Source organism: Ascaphus truei, chromosome 5, assembly GCF_040206685.1.
Source record: "Ascaphus truei isolate aAscTru1 chromosome 5, aAscTru1.hap1, whole genome shotgun sequence".
Taxonomy (NCBI): domain Eukaryota; kingdom Metazoa; phylum Chordata; class Amphibia; order Anura; family Ascaphidae; genus Ascaphus; species Ascaphus truei.
In genome coordinates this window covers 60,234,098-60,250,150 of record NC_134487.1, presented here as the reverse complement: position 1 = coordinate 60,250,150, position 16,053 = coordinate 60,234,098, and the positions used below count along the sequence as shown (strand labels likewise).

Here is a 16,053-nt window from a genome sequence, read left to right as displayed (position 1 = left end):
AAGCAGAATATAAACAGATCCCTTCACTAATTATGTCACCAAATTTCGACCTATCAATACATGGAGAACGAATTGACCTGCATCTATACAGTTCTTTAGGTAATTAGAGATTGCACACATAAAACTATTGAAGTAAAAAAATAAATTAAAAAAAAAAAAAAAAAGACTGAACTGCAGCTTTAATAGTGCTCTCTAATTTGTACAGCTTGGCTGACCCGCATTATACAAAGCCATAGTCATGCAAAATCACATGTGACATTATGTCAATAAGCATGTGTGCAAAATTACAATGTCAATTACTTTTCTGTAAAATATGGGAGAGAATGTGGCTTTTTTTTTTTGTTTACGGCAGAGGCTATTTAAACTTTCTATTATATCAATGTTGTGATTATCCAGAGACTGAACATTTCCCACTGTGCTCTATCAAAGGGGTGCGCAAACTGGGGATGCGTAATTTTTTTATAGGGGGGCACGGGCGGTTGCAGAGGCCCCGCGCTCTTCCCCACGGCATGTAAATTAAATGCAGGGGGATCGCGTGAGGCCCCTGCAGCTTATTACTTACCGAGATTCAGGCAGCTGTTGGCACATTGCCATGGCAACGCAGCATCAAATGACGCCATAGTGTCACTTGACGTCACATCACATGACCCTGCGGCTTCATTTGACGACGGAAACTGAGGTAAGGGGGGGGGGGCGCGAGCACCAGGCAGAGGGGGGGGGGCTTAGCTGCAAAGGTTTGCGCACCCCTGCCCTATCAAATACTTGATTAGTCACCATGCTCCATTATATAAAATTCAGTGAGTGCCTGCTGCTTAATCACTAATATCACATTTGAGGCACTGAACAATATCCCAAAGGAAGCTTGACTTCCTACAGAAGCTCCAACTTCAATACATTGTTTTAAAAGTTGCGAGTACCACAATATACTACTACTCTGCTGTTCAGCATACATACACAACTCTCATCTAGAAACAAGCCATGATGTTCTTATGACGTCAAGAACACTGTAAAGTTTCTCTGAATTCCTCTTCAAATCAAAATATTAGCACAACTGAAAAAATAATAAATGTACAGTATATTGACTTACATAGACAGTTGCTCCATTTTCTTCTTTGACTTCTAATTGACCGCTGTGTCTACCATCTCTGCTTCCCGAAGGAGAATTGGTTAAATGAACTCCAGAAACAACAAGAGTGTCCTGTGATAAAAAAAATAAATTTAAAAAAAAGTCAACATAAAATGAATGCTCATTTAAACGATATTGTTCAGGTCACAAAAATAAGCAGCACTTCAATGCAACATGGAGTCTGAAAAGTACAGCTGTCAAAAATATTTTGCTGGGATTGTGGTCTGTAGTTTATCCCTAGAAAATCCTGCTGAGAGATTAGGAAGGGGCACGTAAACTGGTTTCATATTTCCACTTAACAGGAAGCTGGTGCAAGTGTCTCAAACAATAAATATCAGAACGTGGCTACATAATGATTAGTATAAAAATCGCCTTGCTTGAAATTATGTAGATTACCAAGAATGATCTATTACAGGGGCACGCAAACCTGCCTGCATCTCTCGGTTCTGCATCCCCCCCCCTTTACCTCGTGTGACATCACATGACGCAGTGTTACCATGGACACGAGTGACACCAGCAGAGTCCAGGTATGTTTTAGAGTTGCAGGGGCCTCACGTGATCCCCCGGCATTGAATTTAAATGCCTCGGGGAAGAGCGACGGGCCTCTGCAACTGCCCGCACCCACCCAGGACAAATCCAGCGCCCTCCCTGGGGGGCGCACCCCCCCCCCCTCTTTGCGCACTGCTGATCTATTCTACGGAATTTACAAAATAAAAAAACAATCAAATACTGCATCGACTCTTCTCTGTCTTTGACTCCTACTCAGACCACCCTCTGCTGCCTGTTTTTCTTCCTCCATCTTACCTGAGGACGTTGCTGACTATTTCAAGGAAAAGGTGAAATTCATACGTCAGGACATCCCCTCTTTATCCTCCTCCCATGCTACATCACTTCCTAACGCTCTTTCTGCCTTCAACTCTTTTTCCCGCTGTCACAGAGGATGTATCGTTGCTGATCGCCTCTTCTTCCTCTACCACTTGCCCTCTTGACCCCATTCCCTCCCATCTCCTAAAACCTCTTGCGCCTACTATTATCCATATGCTCACACACATTGTTCACTCCTCCCTCTACTCTGGTACCTTTCCCTCCTCCTTCAAACATGCAACAGTTATACCTTTACTTAAAAACAGCAATCTTGACCCAACCTGTTTTCTAACTATCGACCTGTCTCCCTCCTGCCTTTTGCCGCTAAACTCCTTGAACGTCTTGTATTCTATCGCTTGCTCTATTTTCTCACCACGTACTCTCTCTTAGACCCTCTACAATCTGGCTTCGGCACTGCTCACTCCACTGAAACAGCCTTCACTAAAATAATGAATGACCTCCATGCTGACAAAGACAAAGGTAATTATACTCTGCTCAAATTACTCGACCTCTCTGCAGCATTTGATAATGTAGACCACTCCCTTCTACTTCACATCCTCCATACTCTTGGTATTCGTAATAAAGCTCTATCCTGGATGTCCTCTTACCTCTTCCATCGTACTTTCGGTGTCTCTTTTGCCAACACCACCTCTTCTATCGATCTCACTGTGGAGGTACCCTAGGGCTCTGTACTAGGATCTCTTCTCTTTTCTCTTTACATACTCTCTAGGTGACCTAATCACATCGCTTGGGTCCAAATATCATCTCTATGCTGATGACACACAAATTTACTTTTCAATCCCTGACCTTACACCTGTTGTACAGACCAAAGTTTCTGAATGTCTCTCCTCTATATCATCCTGGATGGCCCTCCGCTGATTTAAACGCAAGTAAAAAAAAAGCTCCTCATATTTCCTCCCAAACCTGGCCCTACTAACTCCTTCTACATCACTGTTGGAAGCACCATCATTCACCCAGTAGCACAAGAACGCTGCCTAGGGGTCACACATGACTCCTCTCTCACATGCTCCTCTCACATACATTCAAAGGGTAGCTAAAACCTGTCGTTTTTTCCTCTGCAATATTACAAAGATACGCCCTTTCCTCTGTTCCTCTGTTGCGACTGCTAAAACTCTGACACAGGCCTTCATTCTCTCCCTTCTCGACTACTGTAACCTCCTGCTGTCCGGCCTTCCTGCCTCTCACCTGTCTCCCCTACAATCTATCCTAAACGCTGCTGCCAGAATCACTTTACTCTTTCCTAAATCTGTCTCCGCGTCTACCCTGTTGAAATCCCTCTTCTTGCTTCCTATCAAATCCTGTATCACACAATCCTGAATTCTCCTCACTTTTAAAAGCTTTACACTCCTCTGCCCCTCCTTACATCTCAGTCCTAATTTTTCGCTACACACCATCCCGATTCTTACATTCTGCTCAAGGATGTCTTCTCTCTACCCCTTTTGTGTCTAAAGTTCTCTCCTGTCTTAAACCTTTCTCACAGACTGCCCTACACCTCTGGAATGCCCTTCTCCTCAATATCCGACTAGCACCCTCTCTATCCATTTTTAAGAGCCAAATTAAAACACACCACCTTAACGAAGAATAGGAGCAGCTCCATGACTCATACTTTACACCTCATACATAAACATTGGCCCCTTGTAGAAACACACACCAGAACATATTCCTGCTGTCTCTGTACGTTCTTCCTACTTACCAATTAGATTGTTAGATCTGATATAATCTCAACGTGTTTCACACATTACATGATATCGTCATAGGGAAAATTACTGCATATATACCATAGGTTATGAACCCTTAAGTAAACATAGCAAAATAATAGGAGACTAATTCCTCCGTGAGATAGATAGATATTTCCAATAAAGAATATCACTTGTGAGTACATTCACGTCTTAGACAGGTCTGCAACCATGTCTTTCAACCATTATCTGTTGTTTTTTCCTCTCATTATCACCTAGCACACTTTGCTTCCACTGCAGCAAGGGATTCTCAGAAATCCTATGCAAATGAGCAAACAATGTGTCACCTTTTGCCTGAAATCTATTTACATGGAACCCTTATAAGCAAATGCGCTGCTATTCAAACAGCATGGGATTAGATGCAACGCCTGCAGACCTGTTTTAAAAAAAGTGTTCTCAAAAAGTATAATTAATCTTTGCTTGTTTTTGTATTTTAAGTAGTCTCTTGGCATAAGAAATACATTTTACAAACACATACTAAAAAGATGTCTCTTCAATGTAATAATTGAACTTTAAAAAGTGTTAACAACGCAATATACAATAAGAATTTTAAGCACATTTAAGGCGGCTTTCCTTTTCTCTCAACACTCACATTTTTCACCAACTGTTTTTGAGATGCAAGTTTCTGAAAATGGATGTTCACCAACCATGGGTGATAGAGTAGTGTGTGTGTATGTTTGTACATATATTTGTATAGAATATATACACATACATGCTCAAACACACACTTCTTTCAAATCTTTATAACACTGTCAGAAAGGTGGCAATGGGTTTTCAAAAGACATAGCAACAGTTGTGTTGGTAGACCAAATTAAGATCTACAATTAAACTCAATGAATCCAGAATATTTCATTTATAAAAACCAAAAGGGTTATTTTTGTGTCCACCAGAAAAAGAAGGGGTAAATAACACAATCTGATTTTTACGAAATGGGGGATAAAAAAAAAAGATTTTCCTGCAATATTACATGTGAATATGCTCACAGGTGATATTCTTTATTGGCTATATGCCAACAGTGTAGGTTTTTTTGTCGCCTTTTTCACCCACCATAAATTAAAGTGTGTGTGTGTATGTAGACCCATTCCATCATCTAAAGGCTCTTATAAATGTAGCCGCTGAAAAATTAGCAAGTTAATGAGTTATATAAATAATGACATACAATACAATTAACATACCAAAATGTTTCTGCCCACAATCACAAAAAAGACACTGCAGTGCCGACGAGTAATCTAAAACAAATCTGGGGCAATCACCAATAAGACTCAGGTACATGCTGCAACATTTCAGTGACATATCTGCAGACAGACTAATGGCCCATCGGATTAACAGCGGGGGTCCCATGCAGTCCCATTCAAACTGAATGGCACTGCCAGGGACCCCTGCGGTGTTAATCCGATGGGCCATTAGTCTCTGCAGAAATGTCACTGAAATGTTGCAGCATGTACCCAGCATGTACCTGGATCTTGTTGGTGATAGCCCCAGATTTTCCAAGGCAAGTTTTAGAATACTCGTCGGCTCACCTGTACAGGATCCATCATTTCATTAACTGTATGAACTCATTTGTGGTTTACTTACTTACCTGTGGGTGCGTCAAACAGTATGTTGGCAGCACCACCAGAAGTCTGAAAAATTGAGAATCATGGAACATGTGAGGCTCATTAATAAAAAGGAAATGAACCACCCTGTGCCGAAACACTTCACAAACTGTGAGAAGCAAGATGTGAAGAATCTCACATTTACTGGGATAGAGTTCATTTCCCCCCCTTGCTAGGGATGGTGATCGAACTAAGAGACTGGATCAGAGGGAAGCATATTGGCTCTTTACGTTGTGTAAACGTAAAACGTTGTGTACCCAGGTCCCGGCTAGTCTTAACACAGACTGGGACCTGGGTCATTTCCTTTGATCCTCTGGTTTCTCCTCTGATCCAGTCCTCTATTGAGCCTCCATTCCTATACTATTAGTATATCGTTTTATATGTTAAGACACACTATTTTCTATAGTTACAATATTCTCTCTTTCAATACTCCTGATGATCAGTTTTATTACTAACCGTCATGTTCCATTTTTGTTTCGTAGTTAAAAGTAATATATTAATTTAACTAATATGGGTAGTTTAAATTTATTATCCAGTAGTTTTAATCTACTACTGTATGTTTATTCCCCATTTATTATTCTCCCTTTTTCTGGTATATCTTTAATATTATTCCAATCCCCTGTATTCTATGCTTTTTTCTGTAATTTTGAGTCACCTTATTATTATATAGTGTGGCAGGACGGCCTCAAGGCAGGGTCAGTAAGACACTAGACGCTGTTTTCAATTTTAACTTTAGTGGTTTATTTGCCACCAAACAGCAACCAAACATTGGGGCTACTGCCCCTTTTAAGGCAAAACACAAAAATAATGAAATAATATCCTATCCCTGTCACGGAAACTAACTGACCTTTATGGCGGCCCTTACTAACGGGGCCGCCAGCTAAGCTGGTTGTCAGCCCAAAAACATGCCCTGTTATATGGAACAAAGTAACAGTCTCTGCACAGAACAAATAAAGGGGTTTTCTTTTATCTGTCAGTCCTTGTCTTTATCCTGGGTGTGGTTCTCAGCTTGACCCCGCAGACCTGCTTCTTTCAGTCCTAGGGTCCGATACAGTCAGGCTCTCCCCGGCAAGGAGACCTTTCACTTCCCCTCTCTCTGTGGAGTAACGCAGTCTCTCTCTGTATAGCAGCTTCCTGTGTCTTTTAAAACCACTTCCTTGTTTCTCTGTGGAGCCCAGCCCCTGATTAATCAGTTTTCAGCTGCTTCTCTTTCTCTGTGAGGAGACTAACACTCTGTGGACTGGCTGTAGCGTGTCTCAATTCACTGTTCCAGCCTACTGAGTCAGTGACTGTCACAATAGCTAATAATATGAATGATATATAGGCCATCATTTGTGTTTATATTCTCTTGATTGTGATCGTATTTCTTTATACAAAGATATATATCTTCTATATTAATTTTATAAATAACACTTATGTTCTGCTGATATCTAATTTTCAATGCTATAGAGGTATTCTGACATACTGTGGTCCCATTTCAGGTCTGGTTTAATATTTATTCTGATTATTTTTTGTTTTTTAGTTACTTATGTTTTCCTTGTCTCCTTGTTGGTGCTTTATGTCGGGTCCATGGTCAAAAAGACAGCGCTGACCCGCACTGAGGCAGAATACTTACCCCCATCATCCCTACTGAGGGCGGCTTTAGATGGCGCTTCCGCACGCTTCCGCTGGCATGTGGAGGCTTGTGGAATTGCAGCCGACAGCAAAATTACATTTTTCCCGCTGAGGGAAGCGGAGGACCAGCAAAAGCCAATGGCAGTCCGTGATGTCGATGTCGTGACGTGGCGTGCTAGCCCCGCCTCCCAAGCGCGCTCGCTGCCTTGCCTGCCAGGCCACAAAAAAGCTCTGCCTTGAGCAGGCGGCCCTGAACAGCAGCGCGGCTGGAGGCACCATGCCCGAGCCCTTACAAATAAATGATAATACGAACTTCCGCAAAAGCAATCATAACCAATTAAAATTATTTATATATACATCTAGCTGTTAAATTAAACTTATCATATTACTAAGTTCTCACAATTTTATAAGTAAATTATTAATTTCACATTTAAAATTAAAAAAAAGTATCCAAATGTATCAGATTAGGCCTTTTACAAATATTCCCCTAGCTAATTTAATTTTCTGTTTGTTCAAATGTGCTTTAAAGCCCTAGTTTGAAGATCAACACTTTGTCTGAAGGATTTTAAAAGAGCTATGAAGCTAAACATAAGCTGACAGCTATGTAGCCATGCATTATTGGAGAAGTTTAAAAAGATTCCATTAAATTGAAACCATGACAAAGGCAATTTTTTAGCATTAGCTTGAAACGTGGAATTTGAAGTTGACTTTTCTGCAACAAGATATAATGCATGAAGAATAAATGCCAAATTATTAACAACTGAAAATTAAATTGATTTCCCATCAAACTTGACTTGTTCATATCTTTAATCTCCTTGTCAAGACACGGTGTCATGCACGAAAAAAGTAATGGTCAATTTAAAAAAAAATGAAATCAGTATTTCAGCTAGAGAAATCAGTCAACTAAATGTTAACTTTACACCCCTTCTGAAAGCTTCAAGTGTCTGTTTTGCTGATTTTGATCAGTTTAATGACTAAGCCATGTTATCCTAGCACCAATTCTTCACAGATCTATGTAACATTTATTTTTGCAACCCTGTTATTTCCCTGGCTTAGCAACAATTGACCTAGAAAACCATCACTGCAACTCATTTTGTTTGTCAAGCAGCAATAGTACTTTCACAACAAAGCTGCACAGCCACATAGCAACGCATACTTGAAAAACATTCAAATAGAAGCACTCAGTCATGTAACATGCACTCACATTTTAACACAATTTATATTAAAACAATAAATACAAATTAGAAGCTTTCCACAGTCCATATTTACTAAACAGTCTACTACCATAAGGTACTGGAAGACACTGTCTATACATTGACTTTTAATAGACTGTAATGGGTCTGCTGGTGCCTTATGGCAGAAAACTGATCAGTAAATATGTCTCGGAATGCCCAAGTGAAAAACATAATTACCTATTCAAAATGATAACACGTAACGGGTTTGTAAGGGGCTCAGACATCATTGAGTTAAACATGGGAAAGATATTCCAGAACTTTTGTGGAAACACAACGGAACTGTGGTCATTCCTCAACTTGGAGTGTATTCCAATCCCTCCCGTGGACATCATCGTGCAGCGAGATAGACACAACTACAAGACAATGTGCTGGATGATTTACATAGATCTACAGATAAGTGGTTACCTTTTATACACACTGAATTCTTCTACTGAATTTCACACTTGTTTCTTATTTATTTTTATTCCGTTTCTGTGCATCTTTGTGCTGTTTTTACACAAATTCTGATATGCAAAGGTTCATATCCATTAATATGGGACTTTGATATTTTGTACTATGTGTTCAGTTACAGTACAATTCATTAAACATGGATCACACCATGGGAGTTTGCGCTTCTTTCTCTCTGTTTTTTTTTTATATTCCTTGGACCTGGTTGGGGTCCTTTCAAGCTGCTCTGATATCCTTTTTGAAGAATATTTTCCCTTTTCCATAAGTACTTTGTTTCTCTCTGTGGACTATATATTTTTATTATTTTTGTTTTATATTTTAATAATTTTACTTTTCACTGATTACTAGTGAAACAAATGTGTGACGAATGAATTATTAGGTCACTTTCACCTTTTATTACTTCACTTCACCTTATCACAATAGGAGTTAGAAAAATCTGTGCTCTTTTTGGATCATATTTGCTATTAAGTCTACTTTAGGAAGACCCCATTTCCAGACAATATTCTGAAAAATGATGATTCCATTCCATTCTACCTGCATAATATTATGCTGCAGTTACAGATGTAGCAAACAGCATTGCAACCACTGTATGCAGCACACCAGCGGGACTTACACAATGTATCAGTACAGAAGAGACCATTGTTTTGAATTACTCACGCATGGGAAAGATGAAAATAGAAGTTATAGGAGCTGTACTTAATCTAGAAAATAACACGGGTGTGAAACTTGAATGGAGGCAGACATACAGTATGGCCATCCTTCTGAGCTCTCTCGCTTCTGCTGATAATCTTTACATTTTCTTTGTGGGCAAGATTATTATTATTTTTTTTAAGTCGCTTAACTCTGTATTGATGATGAAAACGAGATATTGAAGTGTCTGTGTTGGACATGGTTGTTTTTTTCCGGACAATTTATTATTTAGCCGTGTTAAAACAGAATTTGATTCTTACTCTATAAATGTTTCAACTACATTTCTACTGATTGTGCTCTGAGTAAATTGTTCAAATAGGGAATCAAATGTATTCCCTCTTTCCTTAAAGCTGTAAAGACTATTGGGGCATATGCTTGACTGAAAGGGAAATCATTTCCCTGTTCTGCAAAGCGAAATATAAATGTATGCATCCTTTAAATCTAGAGAAACCATGAAATGTGTTAAAAAAACACACATTAATTACAATCTTGACTGTTTCCATCTTGAAGCACCTGTAGGCTAATAATTTGGTAGGCAAAAAGATGTTTCCCACTGGAACAGTGCTTCAAAGAAAACTTGACAGTTCAGAAGACCAGGTGCACTAAAAAGGTTACATTTTATTAGAACAAGAGGACAACACATAAAACAGAGACCTCCCCGGGTGGTCCAGGTGGGTGTCCGCAGGCCCCACAGTGCACCCCGGGGGGTACACACGGTGTCTGCAGGCCCTCGGGTGGTCCTGCTAGGCTCCTTGGGCCCCCAGCTGGTGGTCCCCATGGATGTCTGGGGGCCCTCGGGTAGTCCCCGCGGGTCCCCACAGCTGTGGGGCTGCTGGCTCTCCCCCACTGGTGTCCATGGGTCCTCTGGTGGTCCCGGTGGTCGACGGGTGGTCCCTGTGGGTCCCCGCTAGCCTGTGGTACCATTCCGGAATTAAAAAAAATAAACATGGCCTACATTTCAATAAATACACCCCTCCCCCTCCAAACACATACAGTACAGTAATGGGCAAAATAACTATTATCCAGATATGGATAATATATTTGCCCATTATTAAAAACAACATTAGCCAGCCAGCATAAATAAAGTAAATAAAAACAGTTCTACTTACCCCTGGCACTATGAAGGGAGTCCTCGTCAGCATACTGCAGGTCCCCATGTCCTCTATTGCCAGAAAGAGTACATAGCAAAATACAATCTAATGGCCCCTTGCCCCTTAGTCACATTAGCGGTTAATAACCGCTATAGTAATTAAGGGGTTAATCCACCCGGGAGGCCTAACCACCCACCCCGGACCCACTACACCCACCCTTTACCCATTGATTGTTATAGTAAAACATCATACCCATAAAATATGGGCATGATAAGCTACTATCGCAGTCAATGGTCACCAATACAAAAGCCTGACTATCCAAAATACTAAATAATAAAACCTACAGTATACAAAAAGCACCTAAACCCCCAAACTGTAAAATTAAAAGCAATAGGCAATCAATTATCTAAATAAAACCACTAGCCAACCAATCAATTAAAGAAATCCTACCACTGGACAATCAATTAAATAAAATCACACCACTGGACAATCAATTAAAGAATTCACAACACTAGCCAAACAATACATTTCATATATAAAAGCAGTAACCAACACATCAATTAATTAATACAACCACTAGGCAACACAAATTAAAACCAGTAGCCAACAAAAAGCATTAAATAAAAACGCTAAACAAACTGCAAAAAAAAAAAAATACATCAAAACAAGCCATTACAATTAAACACAATTTAATCAAAATAATAAACATATATTTTCTATGTAACAGTCAATAGAAGAAATGCATATGCCAAAAAATGCATTGGCTATTACTGTATTCATCTGTACCCTAAACAGGTACAGACTAATACATTAGCAGTCCATGGGCACTGAAAAACATAAAACTAGAAAAATCCAATCCAAAAACCTGTAAAAATAAAAGTACATACATTCAATATTGATCTTACCTTTAGAAGCGTTGGCCCTCCGAATCCTGGGGAATCAGCAAACTCTCCTCTGATGACATCACGAAAAACAATCCAACGCCATCCACGGTAAAGATCCGGACCAGGTAACAAAATTCTTCTCTCTTTCATCTGGTATCGCCTTCTTTCTTCATCTGTGACCATTTCTTTCTTTTCTTTATCTTCTTTCTTTATCTTCATCTGTCAGTCCAACCCCATGTTAAATCCACGATATTTTTCACATGGTCTGAAACTTGTCCTGCATTTGTTGAAGCAAATTCTGACCCACCACGGTCAGAACCTGCACGTTCTTTGGGTCCGACTCTGGCAACCCGGTTCTCTTTCTACAGCTCCTTCTTGAGCTCAAATGAGCCGTCACGGCCTTAAAAATGGCCTGTGATGTCACATTTGATTGGCAAATAGTTCTCACGCCTGTGAGAATCATGTGCTTTTTTTTTTTTTTTTTGGATGTGACGTCATGTAAAGGAAGTGAAGACAGACAATCAGAACGGCTGTGTTTCATTTCCCTTTAACATTACGTCATTAAATCTAAAATGGCTGTCCTCACGTGGTACTTCATCCAATCAGACTGTGGGAACTAAATACCCAATCTGATTGGTTGTAGTAGACCATGTGACTCCCTTTGGATGACATCTCATCTTTTCCCACAAATTACTCGGTCACATGGTCAGCGGGGACCCGAGAACCCCCGGACTTTCCAATGCTCTTCAAAACAGAAATTTACATTTAGTAAGAGCTGAAAATGTATAAAAAGATCCATTAGGGCAGTTGAAATGCTCAAAGAAAGCCATGGAAACTTTGAAAAGAAAGTTGATCCTACCATAAATTGACGCTTTTAAATGTATGGACTTTGTTGAGAATAAAAAATATGTAAATCTTCCTTGTCAAAAACTATTGGAAGCATTTATCAGTAATATGAAAGCCAGGCTGATGGTCAGTGATCACTTAAAATCAGGATATAAAAAGCACAAAATAGTGATAGTACAATTCATGAAATAGTAAACACACTAGAGCCAGATTGTTGGCATATTGATTAAGTTGTTGTCCCTTGGAAAGCCGTTGAAGAAAAACTGTGTGAATTCAACAAACTCTTTCATCATGAAATCAACATCAATGATTTCCGCGACTATGTGGAAAATGTTCTTTAAAAAAAAACCCTGAGATTCCAAGTACTGTACAAATGGCAAAAAATATTATCAATACCGTTGCTGTTAGTTCTGCAGAGGCAGAAAGAGTGTTTTCTACAATGAATAATATATATTCAGGTACAAGAAGCCGCCTCGCAGTTCAGAATGTCGCAAATTTGATAACAATTAATATGATTGGCCTCCCATTGGACTCCTGGTACCCAACTCCTTAAGTTCAAACGTGGCTGAGAATTAACCACACAGCCGATGACAACAGGGTGAAACATTGTCGAAAGAAACAGTATACAGGCATACCCCGGTTTAAGGACACTCACTTTAAGTACACTCGCGAGTAAGTACATATCACTCAATAGGTAAACGCCAGCTAACGCATGCGCCTGTCAGCATGTCCTGAACAGCAATACCGGCTCCCTACCTGTACCGAAGCTGTGTGCAAGCGGGGAGACTATAGAGACTGTTTCAAATGAGTTATTTACATCAGTTATGCACGTATATGACGATTGCAGTACAGTACATGCATTAATAAGTGGGAAAAAGGTAGTGCTTCACTTTAAGTACATTTTCGCCTTACATAAATGCTGCGGTCCCATTGCGTACGTTAATGCGGGGTATGCCTGTAATGATAATCAAGTAGCGATATGGAAATATTTTAAGGAAGGCAAATAAATAATTTAATTACATTTCAATCAAATATTGTTGTTTTCATTTTTCACTATAAAAGGGCAGTACAGTCTCTATCTCTCTCTGCCAACCCTCTCCCCCCCCCCCCCCCCTCTCCCTCTCTCTCTCTCTTTCTCTCTAGATCTCATTGATCTGTGGTAAGATATGTCGGGAAAGTCTGTCGTTAGTTGATGAGACGTGTTCTTGAGCACATTGGCATAATTAGAAATAGAAATTGATACCGCTGTCTCAAGACACACCGTTGATTCAGCATGGAGGGGACTCAAGAGTCCTCCAATTTATTTACATCAACACAGTCCGCCAAAACAGATGCAGGAGACTGAAATAGAGAACTCCTCAAATAAGAATCAAAATGGATCCACAAGCTAAAAACATTAAGTCCCAATGGTCTAAATGAGAGTTTCGTGTTTTCACCCTTCATTTAGCCTCCTTTAGCTTATCCAGTTAGCATATAACATAGTTCATTTATTTATCGCAAGATATTCAAGCTCCACTACCCTCAACTCCATCAGTATCAATTCATACACATTCTTTTCAGACCAGAACTATAGGAGGCCAACCTGTGTGCATCATGTACCAGATACTGCACTAGGTCTCTCTACCTTAAGCAACCTTTGAGATCTCCTCCCACTTATCCTTATGTCTCCATTACAACTTAAGATCAGTTCATCGATTTTATAAATTTTTGAACAAATATTCTAGTAACCAAAGGGGGGCGCTAGTTCACATAAAACAGAGACAACATGCTGTCATGGTAACGAAACACTTTAAAAAGTGTACCTTGCGTCCCCATTGAGCCCACCCAGACGAAGTGTGTTGTCACACGTGAAATGTATGTCAGTACTCGCTATTGACATCAAACATCAGCGACCAGCTCCAGAGGAAGGTAACAGCAGGAGTCTGAGACAGATGGCCGCATACTAATACAAACAACATCTCCAATCCTATGCAGTTTTCTGGCTAACAATGCATGTTCCGTGAGAAGTAGAGAGTGTTCTTCAATATAGTGCACCACAAGTGATCGTCTCTTACCCACTTTTCTCCTCAAAATATATTCCTCCCTCTCTCAAACACTCTTACCATCTAGAGTACGGCTTATGAGACAGTATAGCTAAGGGGTGAGCAAACTATTCGCGCTGCACCCCCCTGCCTACTCCCCCCAGTGCTCACGCCGCCCCTATGTTCCTTTCCTGCGTGCTGGGGTCATGTGACGTCACGCCATGACCTCACAGCGTAATTGGACGCCACGTGGCAACACGTCACCGAAGACCCGGCTGGCAGCAGGTAAATTACAGAGACCTCACGTCTCACCCGGCATTTAATTTAAATGCCGTGGGGGAAGAGCGCAAGGCCCATGTAATCGCCTGCGCCCCCCAGTAAAATATAATGCCCCCCAGTTTGCGCACTGCTGGTCTAGCCTACAAGCCGCTTACTATTTAGCTTATCTGTATCACTCACCATACAAATACTAGAGTACCATTGCTTTTGGCCAGAGCACCTCTAGCAACAGGTCTGCCACTTTGTACGATTTACCAATAATTTTGGCTGCAGACAGATTGCTACACTGCTCCCCCACGGCTGGCCCTGACCCCTCCCTGCTTTTAAATGTTATCTTCAGTTTGATTTGCAACAATCGCTTTTCTTTATAAAATGATCTTGAGCTATATTGCCTCTATAGTTACTGAGAACTAGACCAGGGGGGTGCAAACTTTTTTCCGTGCACCCCCCTGCCGGCGGTCCCCTCACCTCCTCGCCCTCCCCCCCCCCCACGTCATGACGTCACGTTGCCATAGTAACGTGTGTGAGAAGCCGCTGGAGCCAAGGTAAGTTATGTTTACAGAGGCCCTGCAGCTCCCCTGGCACCTCTGTAAACCCCGCCCCCACCCCCACACTCAGTCTCGCGCCTCCCAGCTTGCACCCGCTGGACTAGACTATCATGCCTATGCAAGGCTCACCTTAAGGTATATATTCATTATATAAATGACTTCTAGTTATCCCTCTTACTAACATTGAGGATCAGATCATTAGTGTCCGCATAGAACTCACCATTATGTGATTTGTAGATTACAAATGGTTATTGGATTGTACAGTATGTTCATTTGCTATGTGTTCTTGTATGTTTTTTATATTTATTTTAGATTATAATTGTATTAAAAATAAACTTTTAATAGTAGTCCCTTTTTTTTTTTTTTCCTCCATTTTTAATGTGCAATCTTGTGGGGTTTTCTTGTTCTTTATGTATATACAGTATACAGGCATACTTGGTTATAAGTAGAATATTTTTTACTTATTGTAAACACATAATTAATGGTCTTATCGCTGAGCTTTAGGGTATAATATCATTATTCATTCATACAGTACACTTAGCCATTACCACCTATAATACTTTACTTCGGCTGAGTGAGACTCCGTAAGTACCCATTGTGCTGCGGCACTTTCTTTTTGCTTAGCTATGAATATAGGATAATTTTCTCACATACAGTAATTACAATTTAAAGGTTAAAATCGATAGATATGTTTTTGTTTCTCACTCATCTACTATGATCCAGACTTCTATTTAGGAATCTAAAACTCTAGGGGTCTCACTTAAATATAGGATTTTTTTGTAGTAGCTCAGTGTTGCCATTTACATTAATAGCATTATTGATGCACTACAGGGACTTGGTAAATAATGTAATGAGTTCACTGGCAAGAAATTAAGTGGATAGGTACACCAGATAGAATTATAGATGCTACTGTACATCAGTAGCCCAGTTGGGGAATAATAACCAGGTAGTGTATTCTATATTTTATACGGGATGGAAGATTTGTGTTGTGTCCTCAAATGAGAAAAACTTGTTTTTTTAGCGGCTACATAAAAAATAAACCTTTTGAACCAAGTC

General features: G+C 40.2%; 1 protein-coding gene across 3 annotated transcripts in view; it reads right to left on the bottom strand.

Annotated features, from left to right (window-relative positions):
• Window positions 1-16,053, bottom strand: part of POT1 (protection of telomeres 1) — a 241,937-nt gene that overhangs the window by 184,837 nt on the left and 41,047 nt on the right. For all 3 annotated transcript variants that reach the window (XM_075599879.1, XM_075599877.1, XM_075599878.1), the window contains exon 4: window positions 1,088-1,198. In XM_075599879.1, the coding sequence (XP_075455994.1) occupies window positions 1,088-1,198 (111 nt within the window). The remainder of the gene's footprint in view (window positions 1-1,087; window positions 1,199-16,053) is intronic.